Source organism: Alexandromys fortis, unplaced genomic scaffold, assembly GCF_014885135.2.
Source record: "Alexandromys fortis isolate MF-2015 unplaced genomic scaffold, M_Fortis_MF-2015_v1.1 scaffold_210, whole genome shotgun sequence".
NCBI classification, from domain to species: domain Eukaryota; kingdom Metazoa; phylum Chordata; class Mammalia; order Rodentia; family Cricetidae; genus Alexandromys; species Alexandromys fortis.
The window spans coordinates 689,811-716,639 of NW_026068101.1; the positions used below are offsets into that span (position 1 = coordinate 689,811).

At 42.9% G+C, this 26,829-nt stretch overlaps 1 protein-coding gene across 2 annotated transcripts in view; it reads left to right on the top strand.

The window, feature by feature from the left end:
• Window positions 1-16,779, top strand: part of Cimip6 (ciliary microtubule inner protein 6) — a 52,194-nt gene extending 35,415 nt beyond the window's left edge. For both annotated transcript variants that reach the window (XM_050123888.1, XM_050123887.1), the window contains exons 3-5: window positions 2,905-3,058; window positions 13,201-13,313; window positions 13,998-16,779. In XM_050123888.1, the coding sequence (XP_049979845.1) occupies window positions 2,905-3,058; window positions 13,201-13,313; window positions 13,998-14,201 (471 nt within the window). In that variant the 3' untranslated portion in view covers window positions 14,202-16,779. The remainder of the gene's footprint in view (window positions 1-2,904; window positions 3,059-13,200; window positions 13,314-13,997) is intronic.
• The last annotated feature ends 10,050 nt before the right edge of the window (window positions 16,780-26,829 follow it).

Genomic DNA, 26,829 nt, shown 5'->3' on the forward strand with positions numbered 1-26,829 from the left:
TTGACTCTGTTCTGCCATGAAGGGCAACGCTAGCCTTCTCAGCCTCTCTTTCACCTGGCTGCCTTCTTGTACTTCTTAGACTCCAGAACTGAAAGCCAATAAACGTACCTACATTATAAAGTACCCCATTCATGGTGGTCCGGCTACACAGACTAAGACCCTTAGTGCTTTGAGAGATGATGTGTGTAACCTGGGTTTATCTGCTTTAGCCTTCCACGTGTTGGGAATAGCGCAGAGCTCAGAACTGAGGGCACATACCTTCCACGTGTTGGGAATAGCTCAGACCTTAGAACTGAGGGCACGTGCTAGTCGGCTGGCAGCTGCTGACTACTGCTGTACCTGGAGGGGCTTCTTAACCTCTGTCCTTTCTCATCTGTAAAGGGATGTGTCCGCCTCAGAATTGTGCTTGAAAGTCAGTAAAATAAGGCATATCCGTTCTAGAATTTGGGCATAACAAGTGTTGTCATAATTATGGGATGGAGGAGAAAGCAGGAACTCTGAGACCCGCAGCAAATGACTACTTTTAACCAGATAGTGAGCAGACACCATCTGCTTGTAATCTATTCTAGAGTATTCTTGAGGTCTATACTAAGTAGTCTTAACTTCAAACTCCATGTTTCAGCTCATCCTGGAAATATTGACGTGAGTCAGTTTCAGAGGCCCCCAGTTTCTCTGAAACATGTTGACAATTGTCCACCATTTCAGCACTCTTGGCTGCAAGCTGCTGGCCAAAACCTGGTACTGATTTAAGAAATGGAGATCTGCTTCCTGTGGCCCTGATCTGCTCTCGATCCCCTGGTACATGTGCACCCCATCTTTCCCGGTCTAAGAACACCTCGTAACAAACCACCTGGAGCTCGTAGCTCTGACTCCGGTCACAACAGTGCTCCCTTCCATGTTGTTATACTTGCTTCCCACCCCCACCCCCAAAATAATATTTTTGTTGTCTTTGGCATTCTCACGATTTTACTCTATTTCTAAACTCTGAACAGTGTCTGTCAAGTTGACCCCATTAGACGTTACCCTGAATATGTACGTCTTACATACATGCTTGTCTTTTTAGAAGCTAAACTGATTTGAGAGTGGACTCCTGTGCAGCTACATGGGATGGGCCTAGAAATGCCTCTCCCTTTGTATGGGGGAGGCTTGATTGTCAGAACTAATTATTGTAATCACATATTCATTTTTCTTAAATCATATGGTAGACGTTTTTACTATAGATTCAGAGCTGATTTTTAAAGACATTTATCTTCATTATTTGGATGTGTGAACAGGTTGGTATGGCGCAGGTGTGAGGTCAGAGGGTGGCCTTCAGGAGCCAGTTCTGTCCCTCCACTGTGGGTTCTGGGGGTCAAACTCAGCTTACCAGGGTGGTTTGGTTTCTGTCACTGTGACAAATCACAACCAAAAGTGACTTATGAATGAGTATGGGTTTGTTTGTTTGTTTTGTGTGGGTTGTTTTTTGTTTTGAGTTTTTTGTTTGTTTGTTTTTTTGTTTTTTTGGCTTATGATTCCAGAGCGATAAGAGCCTATTGTGGGCCAGGAAGCAGGGCAGCAAGGGGCAGGAATGAAGTTGAGAGCCCACATCCCCAAAGGCAAGAGCAAAGCAGAGAAAGCAAAGAGGAAGAGAAGAGAGGCTTTAAACTCAAAGGCGCCTTCAGCAAGGCAGCCCCACCAAAAACTTCCCAAACAGCATGTGGTCTCGCCTGCTTAGCCCTCTCACCAGTCCAACATTTAATTCTTAAACCTAAGATCACATTGAACCCTAATCAGATCCCAAACTTCCAGGCATGGGGTTGCCTTAAGGCCTCTCTTCCTCCATCAAGCAGTTTTAGTGTTTCCACCAGAGGGGACTAACCGTTCATTGTGCTCTCAGTTTCTGAGGGTTGAATGGTCCTGGATGCTAGGAACCCATCGGTTCTCTCTTCCATGCAGCGGCTAGTACTAACATTTCAGAAACATTGGAGATCGTTTCCCTTAGGGCAGTTTTTTTTTAGTACAAAAATACATGTTTATGAATTATAAATTGAGGTGAGTTATGTTCAGAACTGTGACATGAAATACAAGAGAGAAGTAGGAAGAACGTCCTACAATAATCATAACAAAAATTCTGTGGTTCACTTTCATATATGTTTAACATTATATAGTTTTGTAGGATTTAACATGTATCCCATTATGTGGGATGGGTTATGGACTAACAACTTTGCAAAATATCATTTAGACAATACATTAGAATAGTACATAATTTTTAGATTAAATCATGATTAACATATGTGTGTGGTCTATACATAAAACATAAATATAAGAAATAAAAAGAAATATAACTACTGTGTTAATTGTTATGACTTTATTACTAGAAGGTAGTGTGGTAATTGAGCAGATATATTTCAGTTAAAATATGTGACTGTTTTTAGATACCATTTCCAAGCTCGTAACCTTGTGAAACATTAACTTCTGTATTTAGGAATCCCTGGAGACAGTCTTAGTGGAGTGCTTGCTGTGGTACCATGAGCTTGGATCCCCAAGATGGGCGTGCCTGTAATCCCAGCAGTGGGGACAAGGATAGGAAAGGCATGGCGGGGGAGGCAGATACGGGCAGATCCCTGAAGCTCACTAGCCACCTACACAGCAGGATTAGTGAGTTCCAGGTTCAGTAGTAGACCCCATCTCAATAAACAAAATGGGGGTGCAACTCAAGAAGACACGGATGTCATGTGCTCCACATGCATGCACATGCATATATATATAGACTTTCACATACACCCTACACAGAAAAAGTGAATAATCTTTTAATTCTAGACTAATACCTTGTTACACTAAATAACTGGATATTCATAGACTTCAAGCATCAGATGAAAATCTCCATCATCATTTGATATGCATTTCCCTTTTTTTTCTGTGAAGAGAAAATGGTGGTTCCACAGTGAAACGAAAGAGCCTGTCTCCCAGCCACCTTACGACACCAAGAGCACCCAGAGAAGTGATTTTCAAACGCCAGCTTGCCCACTGGTTTTGCCAGTCAGACCCAACAGGATGCGAAAGCCTTCTTGTGGAATAGGTAAGGTCAGCCATGGTAAAACTTTTTATTACGATGTGTTGGGCACCTCCTGAGAAAATGATCTCTCTACAGGAGTTGAAAATACATGGACAGCCAAGAGAGCCCGGGAAAGACTCTTAGTCCCTGACAGGGGACCCCACATCTCCAGACACTGGACGGACATTAGTCACACCAGCTTCCAAGTCAGAAACTCTGGAACACTCTGCCCAGTTTTGCCACCAAATTCTAAAAGCTGTAACTATTGGAATAACACCTAACCCTAAATGGCAGAATCTCAGAGTATGATCTGAGGGGTGCTGATGGTGGGTGTGGAATGTCCCTCCTAAGCTGGTGTGTCTGAACAGACCTCCAGCCAGTGATGTCTCTGTAAAGCCTTCAGAATGTGGAGGCCCCACCCCTTAGGGTAGTCCAACCCAACTTCCTGTTCTCTCTCCAAATCCTGACCATCAATGCAGTGTGACTGGCCAACTTCAAACATCTGCCACCATGCCTTCCCTGCCACAGTGGCCTCATTCCTCTGGAGCTATAAACCAAAATGAATCCTTTTTCTCTTAAGTCGCTTTATATCAGAGCATTTTGACTCAGCAGCAACAACAACAAAAAACAAAATGCTAATTGTTATTGATCTTTATAGATAGTGCTTACAAAAGAAGAAATAGTCGATTAAATTTTATGAAATGTGAATTTAAAAGTTAAATAAAAAATTAACCTGTAGAATATCCTTTTCTAAGAATAAGCATAATGATTTCCAAAGCATATTTCCCTGTTTTTTTTATCATCTCATTCTTATTTTTAGATCATGTCATGATCGGTGCTTAAAATACATAACTTAGGAAATACCATTTCAGATTATTAAACATTTTTAGATCTAAAATGATTTATTTGTCTATCACTGTAGCAAACCAAGTCACTTCTTGTTAAAACCATAATGCTAGTAAGAGTCAACAAAGGATTCCTTTTAAAGATCTTTAATGCTCTGACCTCTGTGATCTGGTCTGTTTAGCTGAAAATACATAGGTTAGCTAGACCAAAGGTCACAGCATTAAAAAATAGAAAATGATTGTATGTGTCATGCATAATTCCTAGCTCCAGGGTAGGGGTTCGTGTAAAGGCTAACTAGTCATCTCTGACCATGGCCTCTCCTTTAGAAAGAAAATTTCTGCTTCTGACTCATGATTTAGAGTGAGTACAGATAGCTCCATTTTCTGTCTCCTAAGACTATGAAATATCAGAGAAATAAGGATAAAGTGAATGGAAGGAATTTTTATGGAGTGTGTGGGAGAGAGAATGGAAGCCTACCGATGGGTCAAAGACAAAGAAGCATATGGAGATGGAACCTCCGGCATGTCAGCAGACACAGCAGAGGACAAGAACCAAGAAAGCAGGAGAGCATCACTCCAAGTCAGGCTTTTGGCATGGCAGCTTCTACTCTGTCTTAACACACCTTTAATCCCAGCACTGAGAAGTTGGAGGCAGGTGGGTCTCTGTGAATTTAAGGCCAGTCTGGTCAGTATAGCAAGTTCTTGGCCAACTGAAACTTATAGTTGAGACTCCATCTCAAAATTAATGAAAAAAGGAAAGAAAGGAGGAAGGAAGGAAGAAAGAAAAGAAGGAAGGAAGGAGAAAGAAGGAAGGAAGGAAGGAAGGAAGGAAGGAGGGAAGGAGGGAAGGAAGAAAGGAAGAAAGGAAGGAAGGAAAAGGGACTACTAAGAGCTGGAGAGATGGCTCAGCGACTAAAGAGCACTTCCTTCTCTTGTAGAAAACCCTAGCTTGGCTTCCAGCATTCACATGGCAGTTCACACCTATAACTCCACTTCCAGAGGGTCCGATGCCATCTTCTCACCTCTGCAGGCTCCTTCATGAACATGGTACACATAAACTCACACAGGCACACACATAAATATAGGTACTAGAGAACTCTTTTTTATTAATGAAGACTATTGGAGCCTAGACTTTTAGCCAGACAATAACTATCACACTGGGTGTACTGGAAAATCATTCTGATCCTTCTATTTTTAATCATGAGTGGACAGCCAAAACACAGAATTATGCCAAGGTAATTACCCTGGATAAAGACAAGGAAACATTAAGAGCATAAAACAAAACAAAAATCTAAAAAGTGTGAGCAAAGAGAAACCAGGTAGAGAGACCATCAGGAAGTTCAATTTTTCTGGTGCTATTTTCTGAAAGATGTAACACGAATTCTAATCAGTCTTAGTAATAAAAATCCAGAGTCAGATATTGTGGCAAAGGCTGAAAGGTCAGAGAGACAAAGGAGCCAGTCACAGCCACCTCTTAACGGCCAACTTCTCAGGTGGAAAGGGGGCGAGCTCCTGTTTCTGTCCTGGTTTATCACTTCCTCTCTCCTCCCAGCCATACCATTTCCTGTTTCCTCCCCCCAGGTGCTGGGATTAAAGGTGGGTGCCACACTGCCTGGTCTCTATGGTTAACTCGTGACTAGCTCTACACTCTGATCTCCAGGCAAGCTTTATTTGTTAGAGCACAAAATATCACCACAGAAAGGAGTAAAATGAAGGCGCGATAATGACTAAACCTGGTGTAGGAGGTTCTTTTGTTTATGTGTTGCTTTCATTGGTTGAATAAAGGAACTGTCTTGGCCTTTTGATAGGGCAGAACTTAGATAAGAAGGGAAGACAGAACTGGATGCTGGGAAGGACAGACAGACAGATGCCACGGTTCTCCTGCCCAAGACAGACGCTGGTTAGACTCATGCCAGTAAGCCAATAAGTGGCTAGAGATAATGGGCCAGGGAGTAATTTAATTAATATAATTTCTGTGTGGTTATTTTTGGGGTTAAGCTGACCGGGCTGTGGGATGCAGCCTGCTCCTCTTACTATATAAAACATAGCATTTATTGAGAACATATTGTTTGTCAGGTACTTTATAGAACTTTCAAACATAAACTCTGGTTTTAGTCTCAAATTAACTCTATAAAGCAGTCATTCTCAACCTGTGAGTTACAACTCCTTGGGGTCAAAAGACCCTTTTACAGGGGTCACATATCAGATATTTACATTCCAATTTATAACAGTAGCAAAATTACAATTATGAAGTAGCAACAAAAACAATTTTATGGTGTGTGGGGGGGGTCACCACAACATGAGGAATTGCATTAAATAGTCACAGCATTAGGAATGTCGAGAAACACTTCTATATAGTGCAAGGGTGTAGCAATAAAATTGTCATCCTCAGTTTTCAGATCAGACAGTATAAGATTGCAGAAGTTTACCTTACCCTTTTAGGGACTTTTGCTGGGCCTAAAACTTAAATTAACATGAAGATCAACAAGAGGAAAACACACACATTTTTAAGAGCACGTTTTTGTTTTTGTTTTGTTGTTGTTGTTGCTTTGTTTTTGGGAACTAGGAGTCTCATAAGGAAATGGAGATCAAGCGACATTGAATTGAGCCCGTGTGTCCTGATTTGGACAGAACTGCTTACAGCTTAGTGTAAAGACATCCAAAGGCAAAGGGACTTGGTTCAGGTTAGCCCACTGGGCGGAGAAGCTAGGAACTGGTAGAGAAGGTCGGGTACAGATGCCCTCCAGGCCTATTTCCCTGGAGTGAGATGCGATGAGACTGTGCTTCTGCTGGAGAAAGGGCCTCTTTTAACTGGATCTCATCTCGTGCTGCACGTGAATGTTTCCTACTTTCTCATGCTGTGATCTTCGATCCAGCTGATCTATGTATCTTCATCTAGACGGACCAAGTCACAGAAGTCAGAGCGTTCAAGACCTCTAAAAGGAATCCTTTGTTAATTCTTGTTGGCATTATGGTTTTAATAAAATGTGACTCAGTTTACCATCATGACATTCTTAGGTATAATCATTTTAGATCTGAAAATATTTAATAATCTGTGTAAGGAAGCTCAGAATGTTTCCCTTGCATCCACTCATACAACACTGAGGGTTTCATGGTGCATTTGTCTAAACAGTTTCCTTCACTCCCCTCCCTCCTCCTGTCCTCCCCCTCCAGTTCCCATTCTCCCAGAGGGTCCCCACTTTCTGCTTTCGACTATCCCATTACCTTCCCCACCCTTCCCTTAGGAGCTCTCCTTTCACGCCCCCTTTCTAACTTTATGATCTCCACACATACATATAGTCTCTCGCTCACACACATAAACTTTAAATTTGGGTTCCTCACATGAGAGAAAGCGTGTGCTGTTTGTCTTTCTCAGTTTTTCCTTGCTTCACTTAACTTCTATCCTATCCATTTTCCTGCAGAGGTCATGGTTTCAGTTTTCTTCATGACTGCATAATATTCCTTTGTGTGTGTGTGCCACACCTTCATGATGCACTCATCTGTAGATAGCTAGACAGGTTCTATTCCTTCCTGATTATTGCGAATGTGCAGCAATAACCACGGATACGTGAATGTCTCTGTGGTGCGCTGACTTAGCTAACTTTGGGTACCCAAGTGTGGTACAACTGGGTCATATGACAGCTCCATTTTTAATTTTCCTGACACCTCCAATCTGATTTCCATACCATCTACTGTTTTTCAGGCTCTATCAACAATCATCAATATATTAGAGGAGCAGGTTTCAGGGTGGCACCTTCAGCTAGCACAGAGTTTAAGTAGCTTGCTGAAGGCAGACGATTGGCTCAGCTGGTAGCTGGTTGCGGTGTCTGTGCTCAAAGCTAACACTCTGCTCAGCCTCTGAAATGGTAAAGAAATCACCCTATAAAAGGCATTGGAAGGGTGCACTGGGTGTAGCTGGATCTGAAAGAAAGAACATAGAAACATGTTTTGCTGTATCATGAAACAGCAAAACAAATTATGAAGAGAAGATTCTCAAACTTTCCATATGAAAACAAGAAAACTGTGACTATTTAAGAAACGATCCATGTGAAGTCCCCAGCTCATTAGCACATGCTCAGTGAGCTTGTATCTGTAGATTCTCAGGGGAAATCATACCCTAGCAGGTTTAAGTGGCATGGGTACTAGGACACTTTCTGGTGGAACCAGGCATTGAACTTACCAAGAAAGAAACAAAACTCTCTATGGCTCTTAAAGGAACAAAAATATTATAATTAGATGATTCGTAGGATTGGCACCAGAACTAAGTAAAACACCATCTGCGTATTATATACTCAGTGCTCGTATATAATAATACAATATGATATTATATGATGATGATGATGATAATAATAATAATTAATAATAATAAATGGTGGCTGTGTGAGTCTTTAGATATTGTATTGAACTGTTAGGTACTGGATTGGAACTTAGCTTTTAAAACCTAGCATATTCTCTCTCTCTCTCTCTCTCTCTCTCTCTCTCTCTCTCTCTCTCTCTCCTCTCTCTCTGTCTTTCTGTCTGTGTTTTGGTCTATCTACCTGTCTCTCTCCCTCCCCCTCCCTCTTCTATTGATATTCCCCATTACTAAGTTCATTATTATATCCTAAGGTCTAGCATAGTGATCAAACTCAATAAGTAGTTTGAATAACCAAATGAATATACAGTCAAATGCTAAACTATTAACTAAACTATTGAATACTACATATTACTCAATAAACTGAATGCAAATTTAAACTCACAAAGAAAAAGTCCCAACTGACCTGAAACAATTCCTATGCAGGAGGTGCTTTGTTATTAGTGAAAAAATTACTGTACCACTCAGGCTGTGTAAGACTTCAGCTGTGTGCCCATCTTTTACAGCATACACACTATGCCAGCGTGTACTGAGGCCAGCGAGAAGCAACCTCTGTTCCCTCAACCCACGTCGTTACGCCTCATCTCTGGCATCTCAGCAATGTTATCTTGTGCTGACAGTGAAAGTGCCCTTCCCACCACACAGCTTCCTGGCTGCCACCCACACTCAGTTCACAAATGGCCTTGCTTCATCATGTCTGAGGCCCTGTAAGATCCAGTCATATTCTGGATTTGTATCATAAAACTTCGTAATCTGGAAAAGGCAATCTAATTGGTAAATTGGTGAAGGGTGGCATTTTTGGTTGAAGTAAACCCTTGGCTGCTCTTTTGAGTTACAGATTCAGACCCAGTGGTAAAATTATTTGCCTAAGATGGGTTTCAGTTTATTGGTTTTTTTTTTTTGCTCCAAAATGTATGCTTTCTGCTGCATTTATTTATTTATTATTTTAAATCTGGCATATGCAGCATCTTAGTTTCTTTTCTGTTGCTGTGAAGAGAAATCATGACCAAAGCAACTTGTAGAAGAAAGAATTTGTCGTAGTTTCAGAAGGTACGCTCATGATTACCATGGTGGGGAGCATGGCACACATATGCCCCCCACACTCACACAAATACACATACATACTCACACACATACAAACATACATATATACACATGCACACTCCTACACACATATACATACACACATGTATACATACACCTCACACATATACACTCACACTGGCACACACATACAAACACATACATATACACACACAAAAACAAAATGAAAACATCCAAAATATATCATGAGAACTACAGTTTTTACATTTGTGATGTTTTTATGTGGGACTCAAATGAATTCTACTGAGAAGAGTGGTGTTTCCAAGAGGAAAATATTTGCAGATGTTTCATAAGTAGCTATAAAGAGTTAAGAAATGTTCCCAAGTTAAAACTGCTAAGTTACAGCTGGGCGGCGGTGGAACACACCTTTTTAAGCCCAGCACTCAGGAGGCAGAGGTAGGTAGCTCTCTGAGTGCAAGGCCAGCCTGGTCTACAGAGTACTGGGAAAGACAGGAGGAATCAGGGAGCATCTCTGGGGTCAGCTAGAAACCGAGTGCAATGAAAACTCCCAGGAGTCTGAGGATGACCCTAACTGAGACTCCTAGCAGCGAGAGATACAAAGCCTGAAGCAGCCGTCTCCTGTAACCACACAATCCACTCACATAACCTCTAACCTACCATTTGCCCTGCCTCCAAGATATATTGGGGTAAAGGTGGCTTGGAAATTATGGGAGTGGCCAATCAATGACTTGAGACCCATACCATGTGAGCGAACCCCTTCCTGATACTGCCTGAAAGACCAGGACCCAGAGTGTGGACAGCTTATAAACTAGAACCAAAGATGACTAGAAAACAAGAGGGAAAATAGTCAATGAAATAATTTCTAGTGATAGTCTGCTATACTCATAGATCATTGCCTAGCCCAGTTGTCATCAGAGAGGCTTCACCTAGCAGCTACTGGAAACAAATGCAGAGACCCACAGTCAGTCACTAGGCAGAGCTGCGGGAATCCTGTGGAAGAGGGGGAAGAAGGGTTAGGGGAATCAGAGAGGTCAAGGACACCATGGGAAAAATACAGAGAGCCAACTGACCTGGACTCATGGAGGCTCATGCAGATGGAACAGTCAGCCAAAATCTTGCATGGGATTGATCTGGGTCCTCTGCAGCAGTTGTGTGTATTCACCCTCTGCGGGGCTCTTTCCTCCTACAGGATTGCCCAGCCTGAGGAGAAGAGGGCCTAGTCTCGCTGTAACTTACATCCCACAGCTGACTGGTGTGTTTTGGAAGGCCTGCACTTTCCTGAAGGGAAAGGAGAGGGATTTGTTGGGGGGAAGTTGGAAAGGGGGACTGGGAGGAAAAGAGGGAAGGAGTGGAAACTGATTTATCTGGGAAAAATTAATTGATTAATTAATAAAAAATTTAAAGATGTAATTAAAAAGAATGAAGCAAGTCTTTGCAAGACTTTTTAAATGTATCTTTTCTGCAGAATTTACAATGGGCTTCCAAAGCTACACTGAACACTAGAAACTGGAGGTGAGGGAGAAAAAAATGGGGAAAGGAAAAATGTGTAGAATGTTTTTAGCCAAGAGATAAATCATAAACCTAATTAAATCAAGCTGTTTTTAAGTCTATATTTATATATTTAATCCACATTAGGTAGAGAATATTATTCAGAGGTTTACTTTCTTATGAGAAAATTTTAAAATAGTAAACCAAGTTCTTGAAGAAGAAAAAGAAAAGAAAAAGAAAAATGTGGGATTATCTTGACTGTGTTAGTGAATGTGGGAGTCAGCCCATAGTGGGGAGCACCATCTTCCAGGCATGGGTCAAGGGCTGTGTAGGAGTGAAACGTGTGAGCTAAATGCCAGGAGCTGGTGGAATTCATTTCTCTCTGCTCTTGGCTGTGGGACGCGAGATGATCTAGTCTTACGTCACTGCCACCTCGACCTCTCTGAGATAACGGACTGTAACCTGAGACAGGAAACTGAGCAAGTTCTTTTTGTTCAGGGCATCTTAGCAGAGTAACAGAAATGAAACTACGATACTAATTAGGTACATTTTAGAAGAGAGGAAAGTGAACCCCAGTGAAGCTACCAGGGCTGCCCCAAGTTGCCCGCGCTCAGGATACGTGGTAGAGCCTGGATCTGAAGACGTGCCTGTCCTTCACCACGGCTCATGCACTGGCTTCTCCACTAACTCACTAGTCAATTCTAAGATGCGGAGGTGCTGTGCTTTATCTAAGAAGTTGTTGCTTGCTGAGATTAGTGAACGCATCGATGCTCGGATAGTGAAAACATGGTATTTATAAGGAGACAGTCATTTTTTAATATGCAAGAAAAATATAAATTTTGGGATTTCCTCAGTGCTGCAGCTCTGACGTTGCTGGCATCTGCTCTTCTTGCTGTGCTCATAAGTCCTCGGAAACTGGGAGCTAATTAGAAACCAAGGAAATATTATCACTTGTATCCTGTCTGTATTCTCCATTCTTATTTATTCGCCCAAATTAGACTATGTTCATTCGCTTGTTTTAGACAGGTTTTCATTATATCACTCTTGCTAACCTGAGACTTGCCACATAGACCAGGCTAGCCTCATATTCACAGGGCTACACCTGCCTCTGCCTCCTGGGTGTTCACACCAAAGGTTGCAGCACTACGTTAGGCCACAGTCTGTCGCACTGGGAGGAACCATGAGTTATTTTACTTTGTTCCATTTTGTTGGAGACTGAGTTTCACTGAGTATCCAAGGCTGGCCTTAAACTCATTATACAGCCCAGGCTGGCCTCAAACTTGTGGTATTCCTCCTGCCTAGGTGCTGCGATTAAAGCATATTCCACCACTTCCAGCGTACAAGTATGAGCTGTAAAGATTATATTTTGTTACACTTTAATGGTTTATGTACATAAGGCACATAATTTGAATGCTATAAAATATATGATCAAAATTCAATCCACCCCTCTCTACCTTTCCTCAGTCACACAGTTCTTCCCTACTGGAGCCACCAGAATCAATTTCTTATGCGCTATCCCATAGATGTGCCGGGATATGCAAATTCTTACATCCACGTCTGCATTTGTTAAAAAGAGAATCAAAAGTATTTCCTTTGGCAGAATTCATTCAGCTCTTTTATTGTCAGTAGCAGGTAGACATTGCAAACGAGGGGAACCTCTGTTACTGGGTTGAAGAGTAAGAATTTCTGCTCAGCAATGCCAGCCATCTTGAGTGTCCCCGTGGCATCAGCACAGAATTCTTTGGGCATCATCATAGTGACTTAGCCACGACCACACATTCAGTGGAAAATCTTTCACACCCTTTCAAATTGTCAGAAACAACTTTGTTCTCGCTAAGGCATACTGGTGTCTGTTTAAAAGCCTATCTAACAGGAGCTGAAGAACCGGCTTAGTGGTTAAGAGCACTGGCTGCTCTTCCAGATGACCTGGGCTTTATTCTCAGCAGCGCACAGTGACTCCCAACCTTCTGTAACTCCAGTCCTCGGAGATCTGACACCCTCCTCGAGCCTTTGAAAGAATCGGGTACACGAGTGCATATACACACATGCAGGGAAAATGCTCAGCCACGTAAAATAAAAATAAATCTTTTTAATTTATCAATTCCAAGTGTGAAACTTTTTATTTAGATATTTTCATTCAGAATAAATTCTGAATCCATATTATTATAGCTATGGTTAGATAACTTAAGGGATTTCTGTTGACCTTTGTTTGGAACCTACTGTGTAGAGCAGGCTATCCTGAAACTCACAGGACTGCTTGCCTTTGCCTCCCAAGCACCAGGACTGAGGGAGTCTTCCACATGCCTGGCATTTTTTGACAGTTTCATAAAGGATAAATATCACAATATTTGTATTTCCATATTCAGATCTAATTATCATACTGATTTCACTGAAATACCTCTCATCTTTCCTAGTTCCGCTTACGTGCCTGAGTTCATCAGAACATAAAAACAATTTCGTAGAATACATCTCCTTTATTCATCAATATGATTCCAGGAAAAGTCCCAATGAGCCCATCTGGGGAAAGGTGAGGCAATGCTCAGAACTAAGCGTTTAATACGATACAGAACAGACGTACAGGAGAACTTTGCAGTCGTGTTTGTCTTTCTAATCGTTTATCTAAACAAACGTAGTCATCAGCAGGTTAGACTCAGCTCGTGGCGTGTAAGGAACAAGGATGGTGTCATGGTTTTGAACCCCGGGGCCTTTGGTATATTTACCGAGAGCACTGGTTTAAAGTGATAATTGATAAACATTTTAGATGTTCTCATGAGCAGGACAGAATTGAAGAGTCGTTGCTGGAAAGTCTAACGATACAGATGTTTGTTTTCATAGTTCATAGTAAGGAATCCTTTCGGACATTTGGACGCAATCATCAAGTCTATGGATTGATTATAGTTTCATTTGCAGCCATAGCAACCTATGAAGCAAAAAATAAAATCCCACGCAAATAGTTGCATTTGGACAAGTAGCGGTGGTCAGAAAGCACAGACGCTTAGGTGACTGTCTGCTTTTTACTTCTCGGCTCCGTCTATTTTCCCCGTTTACAAGGCTCACCAAAACTTCTGTGGTGTCTTTGGTTTTGGGCTGAAGTGACGGTTAGCGGAGAAGCAGACAAAGACGTTCCTTCATAACCAGGACTTGAACTCCCCACACACGCAGCTCCAGTTCAGGCTTCTCTGGATAATGTCATCTTTGTTTTCCTTTCCAGAGACACGGAACCTTTGTGCAGAGAGAGATAAAGCCACAGACTCTGCCGATAGTTCCCAAGGAGGGACCAGAGGTATTACCAAACGCTCTAGGGTCATGTTCATCAGAACAGCCCCCAAAAACAGAAAAAGGAAACTCGTCAGGAGACAGAATGACCTCACCAGGCCCACGCTGGCAGAATTCCCAAGAACTGCTGCAGACGTAGATCAACTTATGAGAAGCAGAAGGTCCAGCGCCTGGTGTGGGTGAGGACTGTGGCGCACTGTAGGGCGAACTCTTCTCACCAGGCACGAGCCCTCAAACCCACTAATAATAAAGCCAGGGTAAGTGAGGACAAACTCTGGTGTTCAGATAAAAACGTCATCTCTGGAATGTAGGCAGATTTCCCCAATGTCATGTAGGCACTTGGCACTGGCGTTGTTGTGTTCAGAACACAGAATTTACATAAATAGGGGGAAAGATTAAATAGCCCAGCCCAATTTTACATGGCCCCAATGAGTGATAGATTATGAAACAGTCTATCTGTCTCTTTTATAAACAAAACAACTTAACAGAAAAACAGGATCTCAAAGGAGAGGCCCGGTTCACTCAATCGATCGTTAGTCACAGCCCTCAAGTCCCACTGGTTGGGATGCTGACTGTGCTTCATGAAAGCTGTGTGGCCTTGTGTAAGTTATTTAACCTCTGGCTTAGTCAGGGTTTCTGATGCAATGAAGCACCATGACCAAAATGTGCACTGGGGAGGAAAGGGTTTATTTGACTTCACACTTCGGCGTTGCCGTTCATCACTGAAGAGATTCAGGACAGGAAGTCAAACAGGGCAGGATCCCGGAGGCAGGAGCTAACGCTGAGGTCATGGAGGGGTGCTGCTTACTGGCTTGCTCCTCATGGCTTACTCAGCCTGCTTTCTCATAGAATCCAGGACCAGCTGCTAGAGATGGCACTGCCCACCATGGGCTGGGCCTTCCCCTATTGATCACTAAATGAGAAATGCCTTACAGCAGGATCTCAAGAAGGCATTTCCTCAGCTGAGGCTCCTTCCTCTGATGACTCTAGCTTGTGTCACATTGACACTCAAAACCACCCAGTACCACCTCTTTAGATTTCATAAAGTTATTGAGCATGAGATTGTACACACTGATCAATAAATGGTCATTGTAATGCCATGGTTACTATTACTACTCTCAGACCTCCTCTATACACAACTGAGAGTGTGAAAACCAAAAGCATTCATCAGTACAGTCACACACACAAACACAAATCAAAGACTCATGAGAACTTAGGAGATGAAAGACCTCCTACATTGTTTTGACCGCATCATATATCACACTAGCTTGGTTTAGATGATTTGGTAAAAATTGCTTCTATGACTCTTCTGACTTGTTATGTTGGATGTGCCATGATATGGAGAATTAGGTGGAAGGGTTGTGTACAGAAGCACATGATATACACATGGAGAATTAGGTGGAAGGGTTGTGTACAGAAGCACATGATATACACATGGAGAATTAGGTGGAAGGGTTGTGTACAGAAGCACATGATATACACATGGAGAATTAGGTGGAAGGGTTGTATTGTGTAAGAGAAGAAGCACATGATATACACATGGAGAATTAGGTGGAAGGGTTGTATTGCATATGAGCAGAAGCACACGAATTTTCCTCTGATTCAGACAACAATTTCTCCTCCACCTCATCCCCACTAAGAGAAGTTTAATAAACTACAAAGAGTCATGCTTGTGTGTTGGGGATTTCTGTCCTGGTGGATAAAGGCTGATGGTGAACCGTTTCGATGCCAAAATTCAGTATAAAATAAACAACCAAATAGAGATAATCATAAAGGAGAGAACTCCTGTGTTCCAAAATAGGAAAGGGGCTTGTTTCTGCACCAGTGTGTAATCTGACAATGTTGTCAAAGCACACACATTGCCATATAGTCGGGGTGAAGCTGACTGCATTAGTACCCATTAGTCAAATCATCCTCAGATCCTACCTGTTTCGTGAGTTCTAGTTGCTATTAATAATAAAAACCAGAGATAGATATTAGGGGGTGAAAGCTGAAAGATCAGAGAAGCAGAGCAGCCCGCCACTAGAGAACTTACCTCTACAATTCTCAGCTCCCAAAGAGACTACGCTCCATTATCTGCCCAGCCATATCACTTCCTGTCTGTCTGTACAGACCTCCAGACTCTATGGTTAACTAAAGGCTAGCCCCTCCCTCTGATCTTTAGGCAAGCTTTATTTGTAGAGCACAAACAAACAATCACCATACTTACCTGCATATCTCAACTCCCTTCCAAAGCAAGGCTGTAGTACTGAAACAGTCTATACTGATGATGGTCTAGACTCTCATAATCAAAGAAGAGCATGCACCCAAGAATGGGAGGCATCTCACTCAGCAAGCACCGTTGAATCTGGCTGGTAAGAACTCTGATAAAGGGGGAGATGGTAATCAGATTTGAAAAAGGACCTAAAGACTTGATTTTGACTTCACCTTTGAGCAGATATGCAACTTTATAGTCTCCAAAGTAAAGAGATAGAATTGAAATTTTGAGGCCAGGCTCTGTCATCTTGAAGATGGCAGCTAGAAAATTTATATCTTTATAAACTAGAGATAGCCAGTAATCCAGTGGAGAGCAGAGCCAGGCTTGTGCCATACTCCAGTTTGCAACATGAGTTTATTGTAGGATTTATCCTCACAAAGTTAACAATTGAAGTTCTGCTACTGATGCTTCTGGGATGTCCAATAAAAGGCAATGCAACACTCACCCCTAGATATATCCATGATTCTCAGGAAAAAAAAAAAGAAAAAGATTAGATCACCAACAAAAATTGCACCTCTGAGCCAGGAGTGGTGTCTCAAGTTTGTTATCCTAGCATTTTGGGAAGCCAAAGCAGGAGGATTACAAGTTTGAGGCAAGCCTAGGATATATGGGGAGACTGTCTCAAGAAGAACTCTCCCAAATAAAATTATAAATCATACAGGAAGAAGAGCAAGCTGGGCAAAGATCTGCTAAAAAAAAAGATGAAAGTTTCAAAACTGAAAATAGTGGAATTAAAATACCCTGAAGACCTGTGTGCACATGTGCATATAAGTCTATCTGTAAATGTATGTGTACATGTGTATTTGTGTGTGTTAATGTATGTGTTCATGTGCGTGTCCAGTACCTACACATGCGTCCTTAGTACATGTGGCGATGTTACCTAGGTGACAGCACCCGCAGTGCTGCGGTTGGGCTGTGTGTCTTATATTTGCATCCTGAAATGTATTGATTTTTCTTAGTTGAGTAGATGCCTCACATTCTTGGTTGCATGTTCTTCTTTGATTATGTGATCTCTAGACCTTCATCAGTATAATGTTTCAGTTTGCTGCTGCCTGGCTTTGGAACAGCGATGAGATACACAGACAAGCAGAACCTGAAGATGATCTGACTAATGGGAGCCCTAACTCCAGTGTGAATCAGCAGCTTCTTATGCATTGCCCTGACTCTGCAACCCTGCTGCATGAATCAGTCTCTGGCACAGCTTCCTATTGCTCAACTCATCTGAGAACAGAATAGGATGGCAGATTTTGCTGTTCTGTGTACAACTCTCTAGTTTTTCAACTGAGACACGCTGTGGAATAATCCTCTTGTACACTATAAAGACTTGTCACTCAGATTGGTTTAATAAAATGCTGATTGACCAGTAGCCAAGCATGAAATATAGGTGGAGCAATTGAGCAACCAAAATGAGAATGCTGGGAGAAAGAAGAGCCGAGTCAGGAGTTACCAGCCAGAAGAACGTGCCATGTTAATAAAGGTACCGCCATGTGGCAGAGTATAAATAAGGAATATGGGTTAATTTAAGTGTAAGTTAGTGGGTAATAAGCCTGAGCTATTGGACAGGTATTTATTAGTAATATAAACCTCTGTGTCATAATTTGGGAAGTGGCTGCCAGGTATCTGGGAACAGGCAGATGGAAGAGAAATATTCGGGTTACAGAGACATGCCCCAAATTAACACATACCTATCATATCCATTAATCCTAGGCTGATTGTGCATTGGATCAGTGGATCTCAACCTGGGGATCAAACAACCCTTTCATTGGGATCACCTAAGACCTCTGGGAAACACAGATGTTTACATTACAACTCATAACAGTGCCAAAATTACAGTTAGGAAGTAGCAAAGAAAATAATTTCATGGTTGGGGTCACTACAACATGAGGAGCTGTGTTAAAGGACCTCAGCCTTAGGAAGGCTGAGAATCGCTACATCAGATCTACCACCACTCATCGATATCCATATGTTAGGCTTTTGTACTTTTATAATTTCTTTCAAAATTGGTTAAAAATTTATTTTCTTATTATACCACTCCATTTTTTTGAAATCTCTTAAAATGGATTTTATGATCTATGTTTATCTGTATGTACTTTTATGAACTCCAGAAGACAAGCACCAGATGTATATAGTCAGTCAGCCATCTTGAATCAATCTCTAATTCTCTTTTAAGTAAATTATTTGCAATCTTAGCACATTGCCCACCGAGGCATCGTTTCTGACCCAGGGAATATGTTTTACTGAAAAGTGAGGGTTTGGGGCAAATAGCCCAATAGTGGGCTATTGCTATCATAGGCTACATTGTCTCTTAATCTTTTCAAATATGAGATGTCTTTTTGTATTAAGAAAGAAAATATTATGTTTCCTCACAAAAATAGTTCATTGAACTTTTATTATCCATTGTTTGTGGAATGGATAATTACAAAAAAACGATGATTTTCAGCTTCCACAGTTAATTAAAACACCAATGTTGGCATTGCACAGAGTGTTTGAATTTTTCTGTTCAATTTCCTCACTAGATTCTTTCATGAGTAGATAAACTTTATCAGAATGTAGCATTATTTCAGTTAATCTAAACCAAAACTGAGCCCACAATGTTTCTTATAAATTAATATTCTCAGATGCTGCAATGAACACACGGATGTTTGCGACAGGCACACGTCACCATACTTGACCTCTGTGAAATAACTCCTAAAACCTTGGAATGTCCTAGGTCAAAGTGTCTTTGTGCCTGCTGTGGTGGTGTACACCTTCCGTCCTAACACTCAGAGGCAGAGGCAGGGGAATATCTGTGAATTCTAGACTAGCCTGGTCTACATAGTGAGTTCAAGGACAGCTAGGATTAAATGGAGAGACCCTGCCTCAAAATAGGGGGGAGGGGAGCACTTCTGATAATCCATAGTAATCTGGGGGCTCTTGGACCACACAGTGTTAGCTTGGCCTGGGGTGCACTGGAGACTTATGTCAGCTGCACAGGTGAACAGCCTTGTGTATAACTCTGGACACCAAAACACCAACTATGTCTGCGATGGACGGTACTTCACGCATGTTGTCAGCATGGTTCTCACACAGTTCCACTGGGGAAAGTAACTGGAACCCTTCCCATATCCTCCCCTGCTGTCTGACCCGTTCCCTGTCATAAACAATAGCAACGGGTTGGAGTTCTAGTGAGTCTAGGTCCTCTGAAAAATGAGGGTTGTCAGGGAGATCTCAAACTTCCTTTGGGGCCGTAGGCATTGTGCATATGGAGTACACCTGGTCATAAGAAACATCAGCCATCTCACTAGACCACAAAACAGTATCTCTTTCATAGTAAGCATTCAAGTCTTCAATTTAGAAAAACCAGCATAGGCAGCACATGTTAGGGATTTGTGTGTGTGTGTGTGTGTGTGTGTGTGTGTGTGTGTGTGTGTGTAACATTGTTGCCTGCACTTGCAGACATTTGATATCTCTCATCCAGTCCCTTCTCAGGTAACTGAAAAACTTTCTGAGAATCACTGGGAAAGACGCTTAGATCTAATACAACCAAAAGCTAAAAAATACAGTTTAGACAGCAAGGCGTCCACAGAGCAGATCCTGTCTATATAAACATTGGTTTCTACATGATACAGTATTGAAGTCATGATTGAAACGGAAGACTAAGAAAATAAAGGGCAGTAGATGTGCTCTGAAACTGAGCTACAAACCTACCTAATTAAGTTATTTTAGTGGGAATAAAATATCCTGTTACAGGGGGAAAATTCACTACTACTTGATAAACAGTGTACACTTAGCTAATATTATCTAAGCAATATTTTATCTTTGCTTTAAATACTGAAATCTTTGTGCTCCTCTCATCCTGAGAGTTTTTAATTTTATTTTAAAGAAATGAGACAGAGAATATGAAGACACCCCAAATTCTGTGGCCTCCCCACAAATGCACAGGTGTATCGGTTTGCACATAAATACACAAGCATCTATCACACACAAACACAGAGACACAGATGCAGACATGCACACACACACACACACAGTAAGAGAGAAGAGAACTGAAAAATCATTTGTGGTAGAGAGTATGGTATGCAGGAAAGGGGCATTGTAGGGAGACATGTTTCACAGTCAAGGGTCAAGATATTTGAAAATAAAACATGAAGGAGGTCAAGTGAAAACCCCAGTGCCAAATGAAGAATGCATCCCTATTAGCTGTGATTTGGGGAAGCCCTGGAGTCCCCCCAAACAATGCAGATTATCTTCGTTGCTCTTAGCGGCTCATCAGAACTAAATGGTAAGACTGTATTGCTAAGGTCAGCATTAAAGAAATCAAGCTAAACTTGAGCTAATGTTTCCTCCCTCTGGAATAGCTCACTCACTCTTTCTCTCTCTCTCCCTCTCTCGCTCTCGCTCTTTCTTCCTTTCTTTTGGTTTTTTTTTTTTTTTTTTTTTTTTTTTTTTTTTTTTTTTTTTTTTTTTTTTTTTTTTTTTTTTTTTTGGTTTTTTGAGACAGGGTTTCTCTGCGGCTTTGGAGCCTGTCCTGGAACTAGCTCTGTAGACCAGGCTGGTCTCAAACTCACAGAGATCCGCCTGCCTCTGCCTCCTGAGTGCTGGGATTAAAGGTGTGCGCCACTTTTTTTTTTTTTTTTTTGGTTTTTTGAGACAGGGTTTCTCTGCGGCTTTGGAGCCTGTCCTGGAACTAGCTCTGTAGACCAGGCTGGTCTCAAACTCACAGAGATCCGCCTGCCTCTGCCTCCTGAGTGCTGGGATAGAATACCTTTTATAGTGCCTGATGGCGCTATGAAAGAAGCTCTGGGTAAGTCAGCAGCAGTGACAAGATGTGCACACTGCTTCTGATTGGATTTAAGGCCTACTCCAAAGGAGGGACTTTGTTCCCTCCCTTGGCTAGGAAGATCACAGGCCCTGGGGGATAATCTACCATTGCTAGATTGCTAAATGGACATGTTGTCAAACTTCTTTCTAAATATTTATGTTTACACCCATAAACAAACGCTACTCTTAACTTTGATCAAAGAAGTTTGTTTTTTGCAGTAAGTTAATGTGAATGCAGAGACTCATGGCTACTCAAGGTGCTGAGCGCAAGTCGCCATTTAGTGCTTAGTCCTAAATGGGACATCTATGCCTTCCACCCCCCAAGGCCAAAGAAACTTCATGGGAGAAGCAGGCTGGCTGATGGGGAAGAAGAGCTATGATGGACAGGGGGAAGAGCTAGAAGAGGAACACAGACAAGCGGACATTCTGGTGCACGTGGACATTGTTCTTGCTTGCTGATGAAGGAGGAACTCCAAAGATGGTGACAGAATGTTCTAGACATGAAGGAGGTATTGCGGTGTGGGCATCCACTGCACAGGAATGCGACAATGACAGGACATAAACATGCCTGGCATGTTTAGGAGAAAATGGTTAACTCTGGGCAGGGCACAAAACATAGCGTGGGCAGCGTGGGTGGCTGGAGAGAGAGCAGACAGGGTGTAACCCTAGCAACAGCCAGGAACCTTCAGAAACTTTGAAGTAAGACTGAGGTTGTTTGGGCTTAGGTGCATCTGGAAGGACCAAAGTCAGTTACGTGTGGAGAAGGGATTGAGTCCAGGAAGGTGAGATCACATGGCAAACACCTGAACTCGGGAAGCCGGGCAGTGGGTGTGGGAAATGGACTGAAAGAAGCGCAGCCTGGTTCGTGACTGGTAAAAGGGTGCGAAAGTTCTGGGTGACCTAAGATGGCCCTAGCTGGAAGGGAGAGCAGAGCTGTAGGAGGAGGTGCATGGCTGGCAGAGGCAATGGTGGCCTGGGATATCGTAAGCATATCAGATATCGATCACGGAACATAAATGACCCAGTGGCTATGGTGCGTTTTCATCCTACGTGAGGCCTCGTGGGTAGAGCTGGACAATGGGCTCCAGGAGCCATGAGTGTGCCTAGCGCCTAGGTGGGCAAGATGAGAAGGCTGAACTGAATGAATGGGTGTGGTGCCCACACTTGGCCTTTTCACCCCATCAGCCTCGGGGGACTAAAGTTCCCACGGAGTCTGTACTCAAAGAGTGCAAAGTGACCTCTTCCGACCTGGCCTGAGAAGCCAAACCATTGTTTCCGACTTACTGTTGGCTTAAGTGGTCACAAAGTTTGCAAGATTTAAAGAGAGGCCCAGAGACTCCATCATTTGATAGAAGTGTCAGAAGGCTCTAGCTAATGTTTTCAAACTGCCAAGAGTCTAAGAATATGAAAGAGGATGGCAAGGAATTGATGCTAAGACTTCAGGTCTCGGAAGCTCGCCTTAGGTAAGGAGGGAGGAGCCGGAGGTGAATGTAGACCCTGAGATCCCCTAGATCATCAAACCTTGCTGCTGTGATGGGCTCACGGGCAGCTGAGATCTACGTTCCTCTTACCCACTGCCCCATCTTAACAAGTACAATGTCAGCTATCCAAATGACCATCATGTAACATGATGGACTGCCACCCTGAGAGGTCAGGGGACATTCTGAGAGTCACACAACTAGGCTCTGATAGAGTGGAGACTCAGAAACTTCCTTTCCTGCTCCCACAGGGTCAGCTCTTCCCACAGCTGGGCAATGGTGCCACTAATAGGCACATGCTCAAGACCGGTCTTGTGCCCATCCACATTATGGGGCCAGTCTTCTGGCAAAGCCACTGTGTTGTTGGCATTTATGTTGTTCTCCCAGGAGATGCCACTGAAACTGCCTCCGCCCTCGCCCACCATGGCATGCCTGAAATGTCTTAGATGATGTCAACAACCGTGTCTGCAGGTGTGTACCTGCAGGCGCCCAGCCTTGAGGCGGCCACATTTGTTCTGGGATAAAAGGGGTGGATACAGCCCTTTCTCCATGAACATGAGACAGACACATCAAAGTACAGCCGTTCCCTTGAAAACTGAGGGAGAATATAGCAGGCCCAGCTGTGCCTGCGCAGGACCGCTGCTAGGACCGCTGAGTGAAAACAGCCATGACGTTGTGTGACCAGCAAAGCTCTTGCTTTCTGGGGGGTTTCATCTAGATCTGCCCTCCCCATCTCATCCTGCCTCTGTTTTCTATTCCGGGCAGGGGGGTTCAAAACCAGACAAGTAAATATTCAGTCACGTGTTACCTCTCTCTTCCTGAACAGCCTAAAACACTGACCCTTCCGTCCCTGCGAAGTTCCACAAAGGAGCCCCACATCGGCTCTCCATTAAAGGCCACCCTCTGGGCTCTGAGGAATTTTTCCTGAATCATGAAGAAGGAAGAGATCGAATTCCTGTCATAACACACTCCAGAGAGCAAGGGGTAGCTAGAAATCCCCATTCATCTGAGGGATCTTTGAAAATCCTGCCTCGGGTGGAGCGACATTTTCTAACAATGACAACAGTGAGCTTGGCAGGCTGCCCTGGGTGCAGTCAAAGAGAACCAAGCACACTGTCCCTCTGGGGTCTGAGTCTCAAGACTTCCAGGAAGTTCCTGGGAACAGCAGGAACTCTGTCCTGGCTGGGGGATCACCCTACCCCCAGGCTTCCTTTGCAACAATACTGCAATAGAACTTTGTTCTACAAAGAGCCCAGCGGGGCCTCTTCACCTGGGAATCTTTGGGCAGAACTTCTCACAGACTGGAGTTCCCCGCAAGTTTCCTTGGCTCCTGCTCAGTACAGAACTGGAGGGCTAGGATTTTGGGATGTTAAAACCAAACCCTTCCTGCTAACTGCAGGGTAGTCCTGCATTTCCCATGTACTAGTTTTTATATGTTTTAACCACCAAAATTCTAATACTCACAATACAACTTAAAAGGAGTATCGAAGCATTTTATAATTCACAAAGCCTAATTGGCACAATACTCCCTTTGCCACCTATGAAAAATTCAACTTTATAAAAATGCAGTTGGCAATAGAGATGCACAATGAAGAAGGGCTAAGGAAACATGGAGCTACTGTTCTGCGCTGTGATGAAGTTGTCAGCTGTGCTTGAAATAAGTTCCAAGAACATGGCATTAAATGTTCTACAGTAGGGTCACCCTCCATGACTCTCAATAACTCCAGCATCATTTTCTGAACTATCAGCACTGATATGATGGACAAGCTATCCAGGAGCCTGGGAAGGCAAATATTACACCAGAGAAACAGAAAACAACCGCCCTTAGCGTGTCTTCTCTTTCCTTCAAGACAGTGAGTGTATCCTCAGAACCAAGGAGTCATTGCACTACTCAAATAACCATTTTGATTTACCTATTAAAATTTGCGTGGACGAATGTCTCTGTAGGGCAAGTGCTTGCCCATGCAGCTAATAGGCAAGTTCAGTCTCTGGAATCACAGAGTCTACTTCACAAAACTGTCTGCCAACTTCCGCACGAGTGTTGTAGCAAGTTAGAGCCCCTCCCCCCACATACTAATAATAATTTAGAAAGTTTTTCATAAGATCTTAACTGCAAAGACAGAATAATTAAATTTTATGTCTTCTGACTTTCGAATCAGTGTTGGGAACAGGTAAAAAAGCATCTTGTTCTAAGTGCTGCCATTTTGACTTCAGACTCAATTTTGCCTGTAGGGTGATACAAGTTCATGTCCCCAAGCCCTAGGACAGGTGGGAACCTTCCAACTGCTGACCCACCCCCTCCCTAAACCATGGAAATAGCCATGCGTGTTCTCTGGAAATATCATGACTGTTCCTAACTACAGAAGGAACAAAAGCATCTGATTGGTTGGACTGAAAGTTTGCATTGTATGTTGGTTGACAATGATGGAACACTTAAGTAAAGCCCCTAATCTTTGATAACTGGTTGGTGAAAGTTCTAACGTTAACTTGGCACAAATGTTTGTGATTTTTTCCTTTAAATACTTGCTTCAACTGACATTTGAGGTCTCAGTTCAGTTCCGGAGTCTGTTTTGCAGCCCTAATGGATCACCGACCTTACCCCTTTCTTTTGTGCTACCCTACCTTAACTCTTGTCTTGAAGTAACCTCTTGTGTCTGCGTGGGATGATTCAGAGCCTCAGACCACAGCAGCACCATTTCAAGACAACTACCTTTTATTCTTTTAGTCCTTATTATCAATCATGACTTCAGCAGAGATACTATATCGTTCTTGCTTTGTGAAATAGAAAGCAGTGTTTATACAGTCAGGACCTGCTGTATGGACGCCTTGCTGTCTAAACAGTATTTTACAGTGTTTGATTGTATGAGGTCCAAGCTGCACACCCAGTGATTCTGATGGAGGTGGGTCTTATATCTTATCTTTTGCTTTCATTGGTTAATAATAAAGAAACTGCCTCGGCCCTCATAGAACAGAAAATTAGGTAGGTAGAGTAAACAGAAGAGAATGCTGGGAAAAAGAAGCTGAGTCGAGGAGTCGCCATGGTTCTCCCACTCCAGACAGACGCAGGTTAAGATCCTCCCTGGTAAGCCAGCTCGTGGGCTACACAGAATATTAGAAATGGGTTAGAACAATATGTAAGAGCTAGCCAATAAGAAACTGGAACTAGCTGGGCCAGGCAGTATTTGAAAGAATACAGTTTCCGTGTAATTATTTCGGGGCATAACCTAGCCATGCGGGCGGCCGGGTGCCGGGGACGCAGCCCTGCCGCTCCCAATTCAACATGATTCTTGGAAAGTTTTTCAGTTACCTGAGAAGGGACTAGACGATAGATACCAAATGTCTGCAAGTGCAGGCAACTGATGGTATACACGCGATGTGTGTGTACCTACCATGTGTACATCCCGAGTTCATCCTGAGGACTAGAACAGGAACAGGAGGAGGAGCAGTAGTAGGAGTAACAAGTAGAACAAACCAGGTACTCACACCTTTGTCTCTTTAGACCATGCTGTATATGTCATTGTAAATGAGCATCAGAAAAAAATGTAACATAACACAGAGTATGCAACGGAGTTGTCATTCAAGTGCTAGATTTTGCATCTGGATTCCATGACAATACCTGTCACACCCTTCCTGTGTCTCCTGGTCTTCCTCACCTCAAGCTCATGCTCTGTGTATTCATTCAACCTGGACACCCTCCGCCGAGACTCTTGGTTCCAGCCCGCGCTGGCGCGGCACCTCACTCCACACCTTCCATGTTGCAGTAGCCACAGAATTACAATGCAGTCTCTGCCCTGTTCTCTCCCTGGTCAGCAGAAAGCATTCTAGGTTTTGCTCTCCAGAATATTGAATGAAATATTAAATTATATCCGCCCCCCCCTTTTTTGGCAAGGTCTCAACTCTAGCCCAAGCTGACCTGGGACTCTTAAGCTCAGGCTTAAGAGGAACTCACAGTGATTTTTCTCGCCTCAGCCTCTCAAGTGTTGGGTTTACAGGCAAGAGCTTTGGATTAGAACCCACATATCCAGTGAGGTAGACACCTGGCTTGGGCCAGCGTCTTCAAGGGGAAAACAGATACAAGTTCAAGGCCCAACACTGGGAATGACCAGCCAGTATTGGGGCTAGCATTCAAAACTACATGCCTGAAGGGTCCGCCTACAGCATCTGTGACCTGACCCATAAAAGACTGCCCGGAAATATGGCAAGCATCTATGACCAGTCCTCACAAAGGACTT